Source organism: Melanerpes formicivorus, unplaced genomic scaffold (genome assembly GCF_026170545.1).
Source record: "Melanerpes formicivorus ecotype bairdi unplaced genomic scaffold, bMelFor1.0.p_v2 SCAF_4, whole genome shotgun sequence".
In the NCBI taxonomy this organism is placed as follows: domain Eukaryota; kingdom Metazoa; phylum Chordata; class Aves; order Piciformes; family Picidae; genus Melanerpes; species Melanerpes formicivorus.
This window is the reverse complement of record NW_027142356.1, coordinates 37,457,223-37,473,954: the sequence shown is the minus strand read 5'-3', so window position 1 is coordinate 37,473,954 and position 16,732 is coordinate 37,457,223. Positions and strand designations below refer to the sequence as shown.

Sequence of the window (16,732 nt, the reverse complement as noted above, 5' to 3'; positions counted from 1 at the left end):
GTTTACAAACCAGCTGAAGGCTACAGATTATCCTGCTTGCAAGTGGAAGAAAACCAAAAAGCAACAACTGCAGCATCCACCTGATGAAACTTCTAAACAGAGTCTTCCTTTCCACCACTCCCAGTTCCTTTCAGCCAAGTTAATAAATGAAGTTTGTTTACTTACACAGTGGCAGTACTTCCTGAGGTTCCTTTTCCTCTGTTACCTTTGCTTTTAACTCAGTCTTGTGTTTTGCTGAACCTTAGCAGCAAAGCTTGGAAAAAGAGCACCTGGTTGAGCTGAACAGGTTTCTGGTGACCCTGTGACATGAAAGTTAGACCTGTAACAGTCACGGATTCAAAGTGTCTTTGGCTCTTGCATCCATTCTAGGAAGCCAAGTTCTTTGTGACATACAAAACCTTGCACTGGCTGCAGGGTTCCTGCCAAGTGGTGCTAAACAGTTTTCTGGAGGCAGTAACTAGCTTCATGCTTCAGAAGAAGGACAGTACTGCTAGTCAAATCTTAGCAACCACAACTCAGCCTCATGTTAAAAGCTAAACTGCTTCTAAGTTGGGCCTCTGGAGAACTAAACCAGCAGCTCCACTGGCATTTCCTTGCAGCTATAATTATGGTAATAGACACACTTACCTCCAAAGCCTTCCTGAAACTAGGAAGAGGCTTATTGTAAGTGTTAAATGCCACGCCCCACTGGATCAATTTCTTGTGCAAACCAGCAGAAAAGGATGGAATTAAGATCCTGCCCTGTTAGTGGATGAAAAAGCAGTGACCACATGTGTTAACTTGCTAAAGAACACTCCTCAGTGCCATGGAAATTCCAACACAACCATTTCACAGGCAAAGGCAGTACTTTCTTCTCAGCATCATGAAATTCCAAGGTCTGTAGATGCACACTTATTGTGTATTTATGTACACAAATCTACACAAACAACTTGGGTCTTTGGCAGCCGAGTTTGACAAAGCCAACAGCAGCCACAAACAGATTTCAACACAGCTGACCACCTGTAGCACCACAGTGACAACTTCTTGGTCCAGGGCAAGCTAAATGGAGCTTTATCCTGGAAGCTGTCAAGCTAATGGGAGTTTTTCCTCACTTCAGAGGTGGCAGCACAGGACTTTCAACACAGCTGAAAATGTCACATTCAACCTCAAAATCCCCTCCTTTCCCCCAGGGCTGCACCCAGAGAAGTATTGTAACATACTTCTACAGAAAATGAATGCTGCTCTTAGCTCCAAAACATCCACTGGCCCTCTTTTTTCCTTTCTCTTTTCTTGGTTAAATGCTGTGTGAATCAATAGGGATCACTTCCATAAATCCTTAGGGACCACTCTCATAGGGGCAGAGTTTAATAGCACTGGGTATTTCAAGGACCTAGTCATGGAAATCAGCACTAACACTGCTTAGTAAGGAAGGCTAAGGCAAAGACAAGAACTACAGAACTTAAACCAACGTCCCACTCACTCATTATCCCTCAAAACAATCCTGAGAACTGATAAAGAAATAAGTGAAACAGGCCAGTGGTCCCTACTGAAAAGTCTTGTCATAGAATCAGTAAGGTTGGAAAAGACCTCAGAGATCATCAAGTCCAACCTGTCACCCAGCACCTTATGACTAACTAAACCATGGCTCCAAGTGCCACATCCAATCCCCTCTTGAACACCTCCAGGGATGGTGACTCCACCACCTCCCTGGGCAGCACATTCCAATGGCCAAGCTCTCTTGCTGGGAAGAACTTTCTCCTCACCTCCAGCCTAAACCTCCCCTGGCACAGCTTGAGACTTTGTCCTCTTGTTCTGGTGCTGCTTGCCTGGAAGAAGAGACCAACCTCTGCCTGGCTACAACCTCCCTTCAGGTAGTTGTAGAGAGCAAGAAGGTCTCCCCTGAGCCTCGTCTTCTCCAGGCTAAGCAACCCCAGCTCCCTCAGCCTCTCCTCCCAGGGCTGTGCTCCAGATCCCTCCCCAGCTTTGTTGCCCTTCTCTGGACACCAGCAAGTGTCTCAATGTCCTTCTTAAACTGAGGATCCCAGAACTGGACACAGGACTCAAGGTGTGACCTAACCAGTGCTGAGCACAGGGCACAATGACTTCCCTGCTCCTGCTGGCCACACTGTTCCTGATGCAGGGCAGGATGCCATTGGCCTTCTTGGCCACCTGGGCACACTGCTGACTCATGTTCAGCCTACCATCAACCAGTACCCCCAGGTCCCTGTCTAAATGCTGGTGGTGTTTCACTTGCCCATTGCCTGCCACGGACATTCTGCTGGGAAATTCCAATCCCTAGCATGAAAGAGGGAAAAAAAAAGTTTTGGCTACCCTACCAGATGTTTGATTATTAAGATACACAGAGTTAGAAAACCCTGGGAAAAGCTAATGTTTAAAAAAAACCCCAAACCAATCCAAACAAACAAAAGGCCAAACCCAACCCCCAAATCTCTATCATGTAGGTGCTGGGGGTGTGAAGACTTCAGTCCCCAAGCCACTAATTTTAGGCAGAACTTTCAGGCTCACTAAATCACAGCGCAGAGCAGAGCAGAGCAGGCACTCCTGCTACAGCAAACAGTAAAAAGGGCCATGCCAAAGGCAATTTAAGAAAGTCTAAAACCCATTTTCAAAAGGTATTTTAATTTGTACCTGGTAATGACTGCTGCCAAGTTTCAACATTGAAAAGTCAGCACTGTTCTGGTTTGTTTTTTTCCTTCTTGAAATAATCTGTGGCATGTACAACTATTACAGTGTTTTCATATTTATATATATATATATATATTTTTCTCTTTTTAAGACACCACTGTTCCATTCCTATTCAGCAATAGGTCAGGTGTGGCGAGTTCTGGTGAAGGAAAATAAAACACATCATCAGAAATCCCAGCATCCTCCCCCCCCACCTCAGAAATTGGCATCTCAAAAGAGTACACAGGAAAACTGACAAAACAGTTCTTTCACATAACTCTTGTTCCAAGCAGTCTGCTCATTTCATTGCTCCCCAATGCTACAGCTGAGACACACACACAAAGAAAACAAACCCAAGGAAAACCCAGCCAGGTTTCAAACGCACGCTTTTGAGCCAGGACTCAGAAAGATGCCACAAAACTATTGGTTTTCTCTCTTTTTCTTTTGTTGTTTTTTTTTAACAATACATTTCTGCAGAAATTATCCCTAGGTGAAGCTTGGGGTTTTGTTGGTTGTTGGGGTTTTTGTTTTTTTGTACACATATACAAAATTTAGACAGCAATATACACATCATCACAGTGAAGACGCTGGCAAGTTCACCCATCGGTAGTGTAAATACAAAATGCAAAGCAGCCTTCAAAGAGAACAATGCTACACAGCAAGGCATAGCTAGCTTGTTAAATAGCAAACATCAAAAGTCCCCTGCAGGAGGGAGGCAGTGCAAGAAAAAGCAGCATGCACTTTGATACAAGGAGCAGTTTATGGCTAATGGTTGACATTAAACTGTGGTAACAGTGACTCTTGAGCGGCTGTGCATAGTTTAAACTCCTATGTCATCTGCTTGCCTTTATACCATTCCACAAACTCATCCAACAACACTGGCCCTGTAGAGAGAGCAAATAACTGCATTTTACAAAGGTGTTGCAAGAAGGGCACCACATGATTAAGCTGAGAGAAGGAAAGGATTTCAGGACACCAAGGTATGGCAGAGTACTTACAGGCTCCGTCTTCATCATAGTTGCTGAGGTCGAGGTTAATTGTTCTGCTGAATTCAAGAACGTTACACCATTGGTCCTTGTTGATAACTTTGTATTTGGATTGCTGCTTGAGGCAAGGAAGACAGGTTACCAGCTTGTCTTTCCAGTTCCCTCAAAGTCAGGTTTTCTTACAGAAAACTTAAGTCATTCATCCTCACAAGGTTTATCTGTAGGTCCTCTAAAACTAAACAGCACTGAAGAAACCACCGAGCAGTTAAGCCAGTGCTGAATAATTAATGGTTTTATTAAGACTTGTTTTTTATTTCAGGCTGGATGTGAGGAGGAGGTTCTTCACCATGAGAGTGGTGAAGCCCTGGAATGGGTTGTCCAGGGAGGTGGTTGAGGCCCTGTCCCTGGAGGTGTTTAAGACCAGGCTGGACGAGGCTCTGGCCAGCCTGATCTAGTGTGGGGTGTCCCTGCCCATGGCAGGGGGGTTGGAACTAGCTGATCCTTGTGGTCCCTTCCAACCCTGACTGATACTATGATAAGACATCTTTAATGGACAAACACATGGAAATAAAAGTCTAAAAGACATTCTGTACTTTGTCCTGCATTAAATAAACCTTCATAGAATTGCTTAGGCTGGAGAGGGCCTCAGAGATCATCTCCAGCCTTCCCACCATAGGCAGGGACACCTCTCAGCTAGACTCAGCTGCTCAAGGCCTCATCCAGCCTGGCCTTCAACACCCCCAGGAAGGAGGCAGCCACAACCTCCCTGGGCAACCTTAATAGCATGGGGAAAAGGAACAAAGGAAAAAATAACCAGTTACAGGCTGGATATTAGGAAGAAGTCCTTCACAAAGAGAGTGGTTTGCCATTGGGATGGGCTGCCCAGGGAGGTGGTGAAGTCACCATCACTGGAGATCTTCAAGAAAAGACTAGATGAGGCACTTAGTGCCATGGTCTAGTTGATTGGGTAGGGCTGGGTGATAGGCTGGACTGGATGATCTTGGAGGACTCTTCCAACCTGGTTGATTCTATGATTCCAGGTCTTGTTTTGGGGGGGTTGTGTATTCTAAATTAGAACAAAAAGTTCTTCGCTATTCTGTCTACCTCTGGAGCATCAGAGAAGACAGATCCAAAAGTGTAAGCTTCATACCTCTAGAAACTGATGAAATACTGGGAAAAGGGACCATGTTTTTCCTAGGAGAAGGCCCAACATGCACTTGGCAGTATTGATATCTAGGCTGCGCTGATCCTTTTCCTGCAGGGAAAAAAGGTCAGAAAGGAAAAAACACAGAGAATAATGTCAGGGTTTTTCACTTCCCCTACTGCTGGTACTGCAGCTCACCCAGACAGAAAATAGCAAATAAACAGTAGAACTGCTGAACTTTAGATGCTATCAGTCTAATGTTTTTGACAGTTCCCATCAGTATCTTGAACTGCTTGGCCAGCGTCAGCTATTTCCAACCTTTGTGTTTTCCATGGAGCCAAACTGGCAGCATACATCTCCACAAAGCAAAGGAGGAAACCACATCTTGGTATGCCTCTTTCCCTCCTCTCACACTACCACTGCACATCCTATCACATTCACCTCTGGGTTTCCTCAGTTAAAAGCAAACTCCATGACACTCTGCATGCAGAAGCCACTGGAGCCCCACAAATCTCAGCTACTTAGGAGACACCATTATCAGAATTGCTACCAGCTCCCCTTACTATCATTATCTTCCTCATGTTACTTTCTCTACTGCTGATTTTCTTGCTGCTTTTGGCTTTCCTGCACTGAAATCTGAGATTGAGGTTTGCCTGTGATTATTTTCATGTTAAATATTCTATCCATCCCATCATGTTAAGCAAGGTGGATGTGCAGATCCCATGTCCAAAGGCTCATTCAGAAAGTTTAGTGCTCCCTTGAAGCAAGAATATTTTAATGCACAATGAGTCCCAATACTACTTGCAACTTTGCCAATACATGTTTTACAGTAGAAAGAGATCAGGATATTGTTTAATAAATACTGAAAGCATCATTAATGATCTTCCAGCCTTCTGAACAAGGAGTTGTATTACCATATATCCATGACAGTCATGCTTACCACCTGCTGAAACGCCTGACCTGCCTCCTCTTTTGAAGCATTTCTGCTCACAAAATTCATACAGCAAGAAGAAAACACAGGTTTATTTGTAAAGCCAGTGGAAGCAAGTGGCAAAGCTCCAGTACATGACAGGACATGGACTAAATTATTTCCTTGAAGTCACAGAGTAGCTTGAAGCAGAGAGGCAACAAAACATATCCACACTACACCACTGAACATCAGGCACCTTCTTCCCTACTTTTCCCTACCAGTTCTGGCATTCCCATATACTTTTTTTAGAATACCAGTAACTCCATTTATTAGAAGCAATCTTGGGGGCTACCTTAAGATAAACATACCTACAAGAACAGTCTTTCAGCTACTACCCATGACAACAAAGCTTTGATTTCCAGTGCCAGCCTCACACTGTACTTACCCGTGCAAAGTCAAATGCATATCTATAAATAAGTTTAAAATTGGTAGGCTCATTTAATAAAGATCTCAAGTAATCCAGAGAATTTCTCAGTTTTTCTGTAGTATCACATCTACAAGAAAAGCACAAAGTGAACTTTAGAGCCTGCATTCTCACACAAGGATGTGATGTTTTAGAAGAGAATCTCTCACGGGTGTTGCCGGCAACATGAAGACAGACTGAGGGAGTTGGGGCTGCTCAGGCTGGAGAAGAGAAGGCTTTGAGGAGACTTAATCGTGGCCTTCCAGTATCTGCAGGGGGCTCCAAGAAAGCTGGGGAGGGACTTTTGAGGGTGTCAGGGAGTGATAGGACTGGGGGGGATGGAAAAAAACTAGAAATGGGGAGATTCAGCTTGGATGTTAGGAAGAAGTTCTTCCCCATGAGGGTGGTGAGAGCCTGGCACAGGAAGGTGGTGGCAGCCTCATCCCTGGAGGTTTTTAGGCCAGGCTGGATGTGGCTCTGAGCAACCTGATACAGTGCAAAGTGTCCCTGCCCATGGCAGGGGAGTAGGAACTGGATGATCCTTGAGGTCCCTTCCAACCCTAACAATTCTATGATTCCCTGTTCAAAATGCATCCCTCTGCACCAAGGCACACTTAAGAGTGTGTCTGCATAAAATGCTTTGATTAAGCCCACAGTGCAAAACAGATCTAGATAAAACAGCAAACCCTAACAATGGTACTCAAGGGAAAAATGTGTTCAGCTTTGTGCAAACCCAACAGATTAAACTAAGCTTGCCTACATGTGGCACAGCACAGCAGAGGGAAAAATACTACTGTAGTTTTGGTAAAACTCTAGAACTTCCTGCACAGTTTTGGTGCTGCTGTTCTGGACTACATGTCAGAGCACAGTCATTTCTCCTACTCAATGAAACACATGATTATTCCTCTACACTGAATGTTATTTGTGCCATGAAAGTAAGCTCTCAACTGGGGAAAGCAACTCTTAAGAGCATGGGGTTTATTATTCAGCATTTTAAACTAGCAACTTATCAGTATCTAATAGACAAGTCCAAGCCAGTGACAAAGATGTCCTTGGGGACAATGTTAATCCTCATCACACCTCTGTTTTCTTGAGACTGTAGATATTTTAACCCAACTGTATTTAAACATGCAGGTTTCAAGCTTTCTCTAAGTGTCCACAAGACCATAAATAGAACCAAAAATGTATGGCACATGGTCCACAGCAGAGCTCTCTGTTTCAGGTGTTTTGAGTCAACACAAAGCGTGGGGTTTTTTACTACAAAACTGAGTTTACTAATAAAATCTTAAAGAGGTCTTTCAAAGCACTTACTGTAGTGATGTCATTCCTTTCAACCATTCTTGTAATGTAAAGTAGCCCATGTTCTGTGCATCCAACTTCCATGCTAGTACAAGCATAACTACCTGTTTTAAAGGGAGAAAGAGAACAGTGAAGACTGAGAAGAATTAATGAAGGGATCCACATGTTCTTGAATAACCACTGATCAGCAGCCTATAAACATTCTGCTTGTATCAATGGGATGTTCAGACCTTTGCTACACTTTCAGAAGTTAAAAGCTCTGAAAGTGACAAACATGGACAGAACCCAAAGAAGCTAAGAGTGCAAAGAAAGAACACTCAAGCTACCAGAAGCCACCTCACTTCAAGGGGGCACGTGCAGTCATTGAGTGAGCAAATGCAGTGATGATGAATTGGTACAAAAGCTGCACAAAAGGTTCACCTAAGCAGCTGCAAAATTTAAGCACACATTTGACAACCAGTAGCTTTGGATGTTTGTTAAACTGTTATCCAGATAAACATTAGCCTTGGGACATCCAATTCTAAAAGCTCAGTGTTTCACATCTCACACAAGACCAAAAGTAATGAAGAACTGGAAGTCATATGGTAAGATGCTATCACTAGCTGGATGTTAGTGCAGCTCTGTCTAGTTTTGAGTGTAAAACCAGAATATCATACAATGGTTTGGATTGGAAGGGACCTCCAAAGCTCATCCAGTCCAAGCCCCTCTGCAGTCAGCAGAGACATCCTCAACCAGATGAGACTGCCCAGAGCCCTGTGTGAAGCCTCACCTTGAGTATCTCCAGGGATGAGGCCTCAGCTACCTCCCTGGGCCACCAGTCCCAGTGCTCCATCACCCTCATGGTGAAGAGCTTGTTCTTATCTACTCAAAATGTCTGCATAAATCTCAGGGATTGATAATACTAATAAACCCCCAAATTAGCAAATTACATCTTGCATTTCTAGTGTATCTTTCAAAGCCACAATTCTCATTTTACTTAGAGGTGTTGCTTCATGAACCTTGCAAAAGATGGGATTTGCATATAGGTTTAAAGAGCAAAATATAGACACTAGGAAAAAAACACCCAACTGTAAAAGGCCTGAGTTGTTTCCACACCTCTCTGGTTTTTTTTTTCTTTAATTCCTAAGAATTTATTAGTTTTGGATGGAAAAATGAAGAGACAGAAAGCTAGCTCCTGTCCATCACAGCAGGTTAGGCAACTTTTTGAATGGACTCTGAACTTACATTTTCAGGTTCAACTCCAATGTCTTCACAAAACTTCTCCATGCCTTCTGGCCCTACAATGTCATCAGTGCCTGCAAACAAAATACACTTCAGTTACTTCCCAAATATTTAAAGTCTGACCTTCAGAGCACAAGAGAAATGCAATCACTCAGTAAAAGCCTGTAAGAAAGCTCAGGGCTTTTTGGGATTGTTTTGACATGCAGTATTTGCACACTTATTAGCAGACTTGGATGCACTTAAACCATTGGAAACAGAGACACAACAACTGTAAACCTACTTGTCTTTCACTCCTGACAATATCCTTTGTTCTACCTACTTACTGAGATAATCTTGGAAGAGTCAATAAGAAGAAATCTAAGAATCCACTTAAAATCAGCAGAACATGCACATAATCCCAGGCAACCAGCACCAGAACAAGAGGACACAGTCTCAAGCTGTGCCAGGGGAGGTTTAGGCTGGATGGTAGGAAGAAGTTCTTCACAGAAAGAGAGATTTGCCATTGGAATGTGCTGCCCAGGGAGGTGGTGGAGTCACCATCCCTAGGGGTGTTTAGGAAGAGACTGGATGGGGTGCTCAGTGCCATGGTTTAGTTGATTAGATGGTGATAGGTTGGACTGGATGATCTCAAAGGTCTCTTCCAACCTAGTTTGTTCTGTTCTATTCTAATAGAAATGGATGATGGACATCAAAACACTTGAGCGTGTCCAGAGAAGGGCAACAAGGCTGGGGAGAGGCCTTGAGCACAGCCCTATGAGGAGAGGCTGAGGGAGCTGGGGTTGTTTAGCCTGGAGAAGAGGAGGCTCAGGGGTGACCTCATTGCCCTCTACAACTACCTGAAGGGTGGTTGTAGCCAGGAAGGGGTTGGCCTCTTCTCCCAGGCAACCAGCACCAGAACAAGAGGACACAGTCTCAAGCTGTGCCAGGGGAGGTTCAGACTCGAGGTGAGGAGGAAGTTCTTCACCGAGCGAGTCATTCGGCATTGGAACGGGTTGCCCAGGGAGGTGGTTGAGTCATCGACCCTGGAGGCGTTCAAGGGGAGATTGGACGTGGCACTTGGGGCCATGGTCTAGTCATGGGGTCTGTGTTGATAGGTTGGACTCGATGATCCTCGAGGTCCTTTCCAACCTAAGTGATACTGTGATGGCTACTGAAAATTACTTCCTTGGCTTGAATCTCTACTGCCATCACAATATCCTATTACATAAACATGCAATGCGCAGCCATACAGAATACAATTATCATTCCTAGAATCAATAAGGTTGAAAAAGTCCTCAGAGATCATCAAGTCCAACCTATTACCTAATACCTAACACCTCCTGACTAAATCTTCCCCTTCTTTTCTCATACACTACCTTTATATAATACTGTCTACAAAAGAGCCTAAAATAAGAATCTCCTGCTCCTTACTGTTCCATGGCCATGCATTAGCTGAATTTTAGTAACTGCAGAGGGAAGGGAGAAACAAATCACAGCTTAAAAGGAAAACAAAGATTCACTACTGTTAAAACCAAGATATTTGTAGCTTCTACATGACTCCATTGAAAACATTATACAGGCATTAAAAAAATCGCACTGTGAAATTCTCTTTTAAATATATTTTAAGCATTTGGACTATTTTGCTAGAATTATTTCACTTGTGTTTAAAAGCCCTCATCTGGGAAAAAAAAACACCACTAAAAATTAGAAGCTGAAAGGCCAGATTCCATCCAACATAAGATCACTTGTGCAAGAAAAAGAGGTTTTAATGGGAAGACCAACCTCTGTTTTATGATGAGGTGACCCTACTGTACTGAGATAACAAGGTTTAATGCTGTCTTTTCTTGTCTTCTCTTTGAGGGTAGAAAACAGTCTTTAAAGTGATTCATTCTCTAATGGAAAAAGACAGTAGGAAAAAAAAAACAACCCCAAACTAACAAGTGCAGCATCAACTGCCTGCATACATAAGGGAGAAGACTTCAGAAGCAAGAACACACAAGAGATTATCTGTCCAAAAAAAAATGCATTTTTCAGAATGTTCCTCAACACTGTAAACAGAACCATACTCTGCTTTGTCTTAGGGTGACCTTATTGCTCTCTACAACTACCTTAAGGGGGTTGTAAACAGGCAGAGGTTGGTCTCTTCTCCCAAGCAGCCAGCACCAGAACAAGAGGACACAGTTTCAGGCTGCACCAGGGGAGGTTCAGGCTGGAGGTCAGGAGGAAGTTTTACAGAGAGAGAGTGATTGCCCACTGGAATGGGCTGCCCAAGGAGGTGGTGGAGTCACCATCCCTGGAGGTGTTCAGGAGGAGACTTGATGGGGTGCTTGGTTGCATGGGTTAGTTGATTAGGTGGGGTTGGATGATAGGTTGGACACTATGATCTTGAAGATCTCTCCCAAACTGGTTTATTCTGTTCTATCCAATGCAAACAGAAAAGCTTTTCATGTACAGCCTTCCTTTAATCCCTCCTTTCCACGAATGTCTTGACAACAAAAATAGTTATTTTATCATTGTTTTTTACTGCAGCAACAGAGACAAATACAGAGCAAGCTGGTCAGAAAAGCAAAGAATTAAACAGGATAGATTTGGCTTGAATTTGTTTGGATCTCTTCTCACAGACTGCCACAGACAAGCTGAGATTTAATTTAGGTTATATAATTTCATTGGAAAGGAAAAAGAAAATATACAGCAAATCAAGTGTAAGAAGTAGACAAAACAGAAGCAGCTGTGAGCAAGTTATCCAAGACAGTGTCAGAAAACTGCTAGATAAGGTGATTTGTTTTTTTGGTGTCAATCACCTACTTAATTTCCTTTTGGTCTTTACAGTTCTAAGATCATTTTGTCTGATACTTTGAGTCCTCCCCTTCAGAATACCAGTCTTCAAGAAATAAAATGAGTACCATGGCCATCTATGAAAGGATCATCTTCAGTGGCCACAGATTGTAACTACCAATCCTAGAGGCAATGCCTCCAAGCCAGTTCTCACACACAAGGGCAAGAATAAACAACAGTTCAGTCTGCCTTGTGATGGCAAACTATATAAAGCCAAGACTGGTACAGGATGTTTGAATTTATTGATAACATGCTTGAAATCATAAGCAAGATTCAGCAGTAACAAAACTGATGTTACTATTGAAGAGGATCACAGAGAAGGGCCACGAGGATGAGCAGAGGGCTGGAGCACCTCTCCTATGAGGACAGACTGAAGGAGTTGGGGCTGTTCAGTCTGGAGAAGAGAAGGCTCCCAGGTGACCTAATTCTGGCCTTCCAGTATCTGAAGGGGACCTACAGGAAGGCTGGGGAAGGACTTCTCAGGATCTCAGGTAGTGACAGGACTAGGGGGAATGGAATGAAGCTGGAGGTGGGGAGATTCAGGCTAGATGTGAGGAGGAGGTTCTTCACCATGAGAGTGGTGAAACCCTGGAATGGGTTGTCCAGGGAGGTGGTTGAGGCCCTGTCCCTGGAGGTGTTTAAGCCCAGGCTGGATGAGGCTCTGTCCAGCCTGATCTAGTGTGGGGTGTCCCTGCCCATGGCAGGGGGGTTGGAACTAGCTGATCCTTGTGGTCCCTTCCAACCCTGACTGATACTATGATGATACCTCCCCCACTCTTATTGCAGACATTTCTCCTGAGGGATCAGTCTATGCTCCTCAGCATAGACCACGGCAGATACCTCTCTAGCTTTGGAAGCAAAGTTAACAACATTTTGAGCAGAAGTACAGCTTTAACTATAGATTTTAATAGCACAGCTAACATGTTCAAAAATAGTTAGTTACACACCTTCTGTCTTCTTTTTTTAATAGACCACAGGCAAAGCCCCAAATCTGCCCCTTGAACTTTTCAACTTCACGCTACACAGAACATTAGGAAAAGCTTCTTTAAGACTTTCCCAAAATAAAAGCCTCTACATTCAGCCTTGGGAAAGTTCAGCTAATCCAGTTTTTCATGTGGCAATGTAGAGTCAATAGTTACAGCAAGGTATTTTGCATTTCCCCCTTACCTGCATATTCATAGAACCATTCTAAGCATCTCTTACTTGAAAAGACTTCTTCCTCTGCTTTTATTCTAGTCGAATCATATTTTCTATACATACTGGGAGGGGAGAGGGGGAAAGAAGAGAAAGAAACAAGCAATTAATTAATCAGCTTTTAAAAAAGCAATCTTGTAGTCAACAGCCACTGTAAGCACCAAGATTTTTCCTTTCATGAACCAGCTTACCCAACATTCTGTCCTCATATCTGGCCACTGAGGACATTGCTTAAGAGAGTTAAGAATCCTTGAACCTCAATACTGTTTGCTCAGTCTGTCACACTTCAACTGATTCAGGAATGTTACACCTGTACACAGCCTGTCCTCACAACAATTGCAGATTAATTCAAATTCAAGCCCACTGCTTTGTGCAAGTTCTAGGAAGGCTTGTGTGCACCATGAGTTACTACATCAGCTCATGGGCTGCAGCTTGGCTATTGCTCCAAGCCTAGAGTAATTCCATGTCACAGTCAACCCAGGCCCCCCATCTGTAGGCAACACACGCTTCATGCACTTGGAATTACTAAGGAGAAGTGCAAACACTCTTTTTGCCTCCTAAAAATATCCTATAAAAGGCATAAAAGGCGAAACTGACTCAACCCACACTTACATTATTCTACAGCCAGCAAGCTGGCAATACAAAAGAACCACAGAGAGCAGTTACAGGTCCCACTGACAGCAACTCAAAGAACCTCATTCATCATGGGGAAACTAGCTGTGAAACTAGATCCATAGCAGCTCTTCCCCCTAGAGATGACTGGCAAGGTAATGCTCTCCTTCAAGAAGCAGCAAAAGGAATTTTAAGTACACTTGGGCATCAACACTGAGGCACCAGTCTCCTGAATTTAGTGCCTGCAACACAAAGTGTGGAAGGCATAGCAAAAGCTGATGAGTTACCCAACCCTGCACAGACCTTCCTGAAATAGAGACAGCATCATTTGTGCCTGTTAAGAGGAAAAAGACTCAGCAGTCCAAGTAGCTTTTCACTGCTGCACATGCATCCTCTGATCCATTCCCACCGCTCTGCAGCAGCTTGGCCTCATACAGGCTGTAAAGAGCCAAGTGACAAATGGCTTAGACGAGAGGAGGTAACCAAGAACGGCTCCAAGTGTGCCGAGCCTGCAGTGTCAAACCCTACTGGGGAATGACAGCAAAGTGGCTAATTGGTTCAAGGAGACTCCCAAAGCTACTTGAGGAAATCAGTTTGGAGTTGATTTTGTCACCATGTTGCCCTTCTAGGAAGACATGTAAAAGCCCTCTGTATTTATGAGCTTAGAGTACACTGATCCCACTGTCCCCCACCTAGCTCAGACTGCACACAGCTCAGCCTAACAGTAAGTCAAGTAACTTTCATGCTTCTTCCTGTAGTTCCTTTACAGCAACTAGTCATCAGGGGAAAAAAAAGTAACATTATCCAGAACAAAAGGACAAACTGGTAATTGTGGGTTCTTTCCTTCCAAATGAGGGAGGCTCTTAATTTTTCTTCCCATCTTTCTTAATGCAGTGCAGAAGAAGGGATGATCTGCAGAGCTGAAGCACTGCAGAACAGTGCCAGCCATAGAGATCTCAGAAACACATACTCACCTACCTGCAGGTTGTAGGGGTGGGGAGTATTTGAATTTTCATTCTGAAAACACTTTTTTTGGTTCTATTTGAACTTCTATTTGAACCTACTTTGTGTAAGCTTTGCTGCAGTGGGAAAGGAACAGGCTGCCCAGTAAGTAAACACTGAGCCACAAGGCAGAGCTGAAACAATTTTTCATTAAGTTTTTCTCTAACAGGTCTGATAACTTAACATTCTCATACCTCTCACTATGAGGGTGGTGGGACTCTGGAATAGGCTGCCCAGGGAGGTTGTGGCTGCCTCCTCCCTGGGGGTGTTGAAGGCCAGGTGGATGAGGCAGCTGAGTCTAGCTGAGAAGTGTCCCTGCCCATGGTGGGGAGGCATCTCTAAGGTCCCTTCCAACCTCAACCATTCTATGGTACTTCCAGAATGAACTGTGGTTACTGAAGACCTATGCAGTATTTTTTAGGCCATTCTGAATTCAGAGGAATCAAAAAACCCCAAAAAACCCAAAACCACTCTTGAGACAAAGAGGGCATCCTGCCACTTTGGCAACAAGTCTAATTATTCAGAATCCCCTTTCCTGGAGCAAACAAATGTCACAAACACCAACTGGAATACCAAAAATGACTGCAGCAGGAACTGGCCAACATCTTTTATTCTACTCTATTCCATTTTACACATTGAAGAACTCTGTAAAAGCACTGCTGGGACCAAGAACATGCAAAGCTAATGTGGGTCCCAAAGACATTGCTCACAAGATTCTGTGTGATGAAGATGATAGCCAAGTGCCTCACCCTACTTGCTTACACAACTCATCAACACATTACCTGTCAGTGTGTGAGCAGTGGATTTGAGAAGCAACCCTCAAGAAACAAATTTATTGACAGAGCTGTAAGTCATGCAGGTGTTTCAGGACAAGGATTCCTGCACCTGCAAGTGGCAGGGCTCAATATAGCAGCCTAGACTAAGATTATGATGACAGCAGTAGGTGCAAGAGGAGTGGAGATGGAGAACAGAAAGGATCGGTGCTTTTCACAGCATCACTGCGCCCAAGCCTGGCAAGCTTTCCTGGGACTGGTTGGGACTGACAGACATTTGTTGTGCTTAAGGCTAAGGTAATTGGTCAGAAATTAATGAACTACTCTAAGTCCATGTGCCCAAAACACAGCCAAGTGACTCCAAGCAGTACTCTGGCCACAAACTTCTCATCGTTCAAGAAGCTCAATATCTGACCACTGGAGTTTGATTTCTGAGAAGCCAGATCTGGTAGCAGATCTTTCCAAGGCATGCTGGTAAGATAAATGGCTTCACAAATTCAGAAAGGGAAGTCAGGAAGGATTGGGTCTTGAGCTATCCTAGTTTCTGCTACCAGTCCATTAGCCAGACATTCATTAGAGGAGATGACACTAACACATTTATGATGAAAGCAGAGGTATAAAGCCAGGCAATCAAAATGGCTGGATGAATCTCAGTGCCTTTCTCTTGGTCTAGAGGAACTGTGATGTGAACAGATCACATTCTGCAAGACAAGGATCGCCTGAAAAGGAGTATGATGGAAACAAGCAACACCAAAGCAGACCCAGTGTTACTGATCTCATGTGTAAATATGAAGCCTCTCAGTTTTCCCTCCTCTCCCTGCTTAGTTAAACACCAAATGAGTTTCTCCCTCCAGTCTAGCCAAACCAGCTAGTTTTATTAGCAAGAGACTCCTGCTCCCTGAAGTGCTTAGTGAAGCAAGATGAGCAGGGAGATACAAGCAAGTAGGTAGACAAGTACCTGAGATTACAGCCTTGGACAACTTGGTTCCATGATCACAGCAAGCCAGTCTGTGGATTTTCCTGTCCACATTGGAGGATGATGTGCCTTTCTTTGTGCCAGACACGCAAATACACACTGCACAGGGTAGGTATCTGGACAAATTGGGACCACCACCACCAAACACCTGCTGAGCAAGTCTGAGTTTCTAACAGCAAATCCTCAATGGCTCACAGCTTCCTCAAGATCACCACCACCAAAAATAAACCCCAAAAAGCACAAGTTCTACAGAGACCTCCCATAAAGGCTCCCATAAACCTTGGTGATTTTGCTACCAGAGCTAATACCTCTGCTGGAGACTGCTGATGCTGGATGAGAATTGCCAAAGGGTGTTTTCTCCATCATCACAGCTAGAAAGGTGCAGGCAAAACTTGTTCCCAGAGTGTCTGCTACACCTACTGGACATCAGCAAACTGAGTCTTTTGAGTTTAGAATTACCCTTCCATTTCTGAACCCTGAGATGTTGCCCATCAGGAACAGCAAGGTGAGGCAGAGGAATTAAAAACATCTATAAAGCAAAGAGTATCTCTGAGACAAGACACTTTCAGGTATCATAGTATCATTCAGGGTTGGAAGGGACCACAAGGATCAGCTAGTTCCAACCCCCCTGCCATGGGCAGGGACACCCCACACTAGATCAGCCTGGCCACAGC

General features: G+C 43.9%; 1 protein-coding gene across 6 annotated transcripts in view; it reads right to left on the bottom strand.

Moving 5' to 3' along the window:
• Positions 1–2,598: 2,598 nt before the first annotated feature.
• DCUN1D4 (defective in cullin neddylation 1 domain containing 4) overlaps positions 2,599–16,732 on the bottom strand; it is a 40,359-nt gene continuing 26,225 nt past the window's right edge. For 5 of the 6 annotated variants that reach the window (XM_068137672.1, XM_068137677.1, XM_068137673.1 and 2 more), the window contains 7 exons: positions 12,669–12,760; positions 8,691–8,761; positions 7,479–7,570; positions 6,150–6,258; positions 4,801–4,905; positions 3,663–3,765; positions 2,599–3,548 (listed from right to left, as the gene is read on the bottom strand). In XM_068137672.1, the coding sequence (XP_067993773.1) occupies positions 3,493–3,548; positions 3,663–3,765; positions 4,801–4,905; positions 6,150–6,258; positions 7,479–7,570; positions 8,691–8,761; positions 12,669–12,760 (628 nt within the window). In that variant the 3' untranslated portion in view covers positions 2,599–3,492. The remainder of the gene's footprint in view (positions 3,549–3,662; positions 3,766–4,800; positions 4,906–6,149; positions 6,259–7,478; positions 7,571–8,690; positions 8,762–12,668; positions 12,761–16,732) is intronic. The other variant, XM_068137674.1, reaches the window with a different exon arrangement.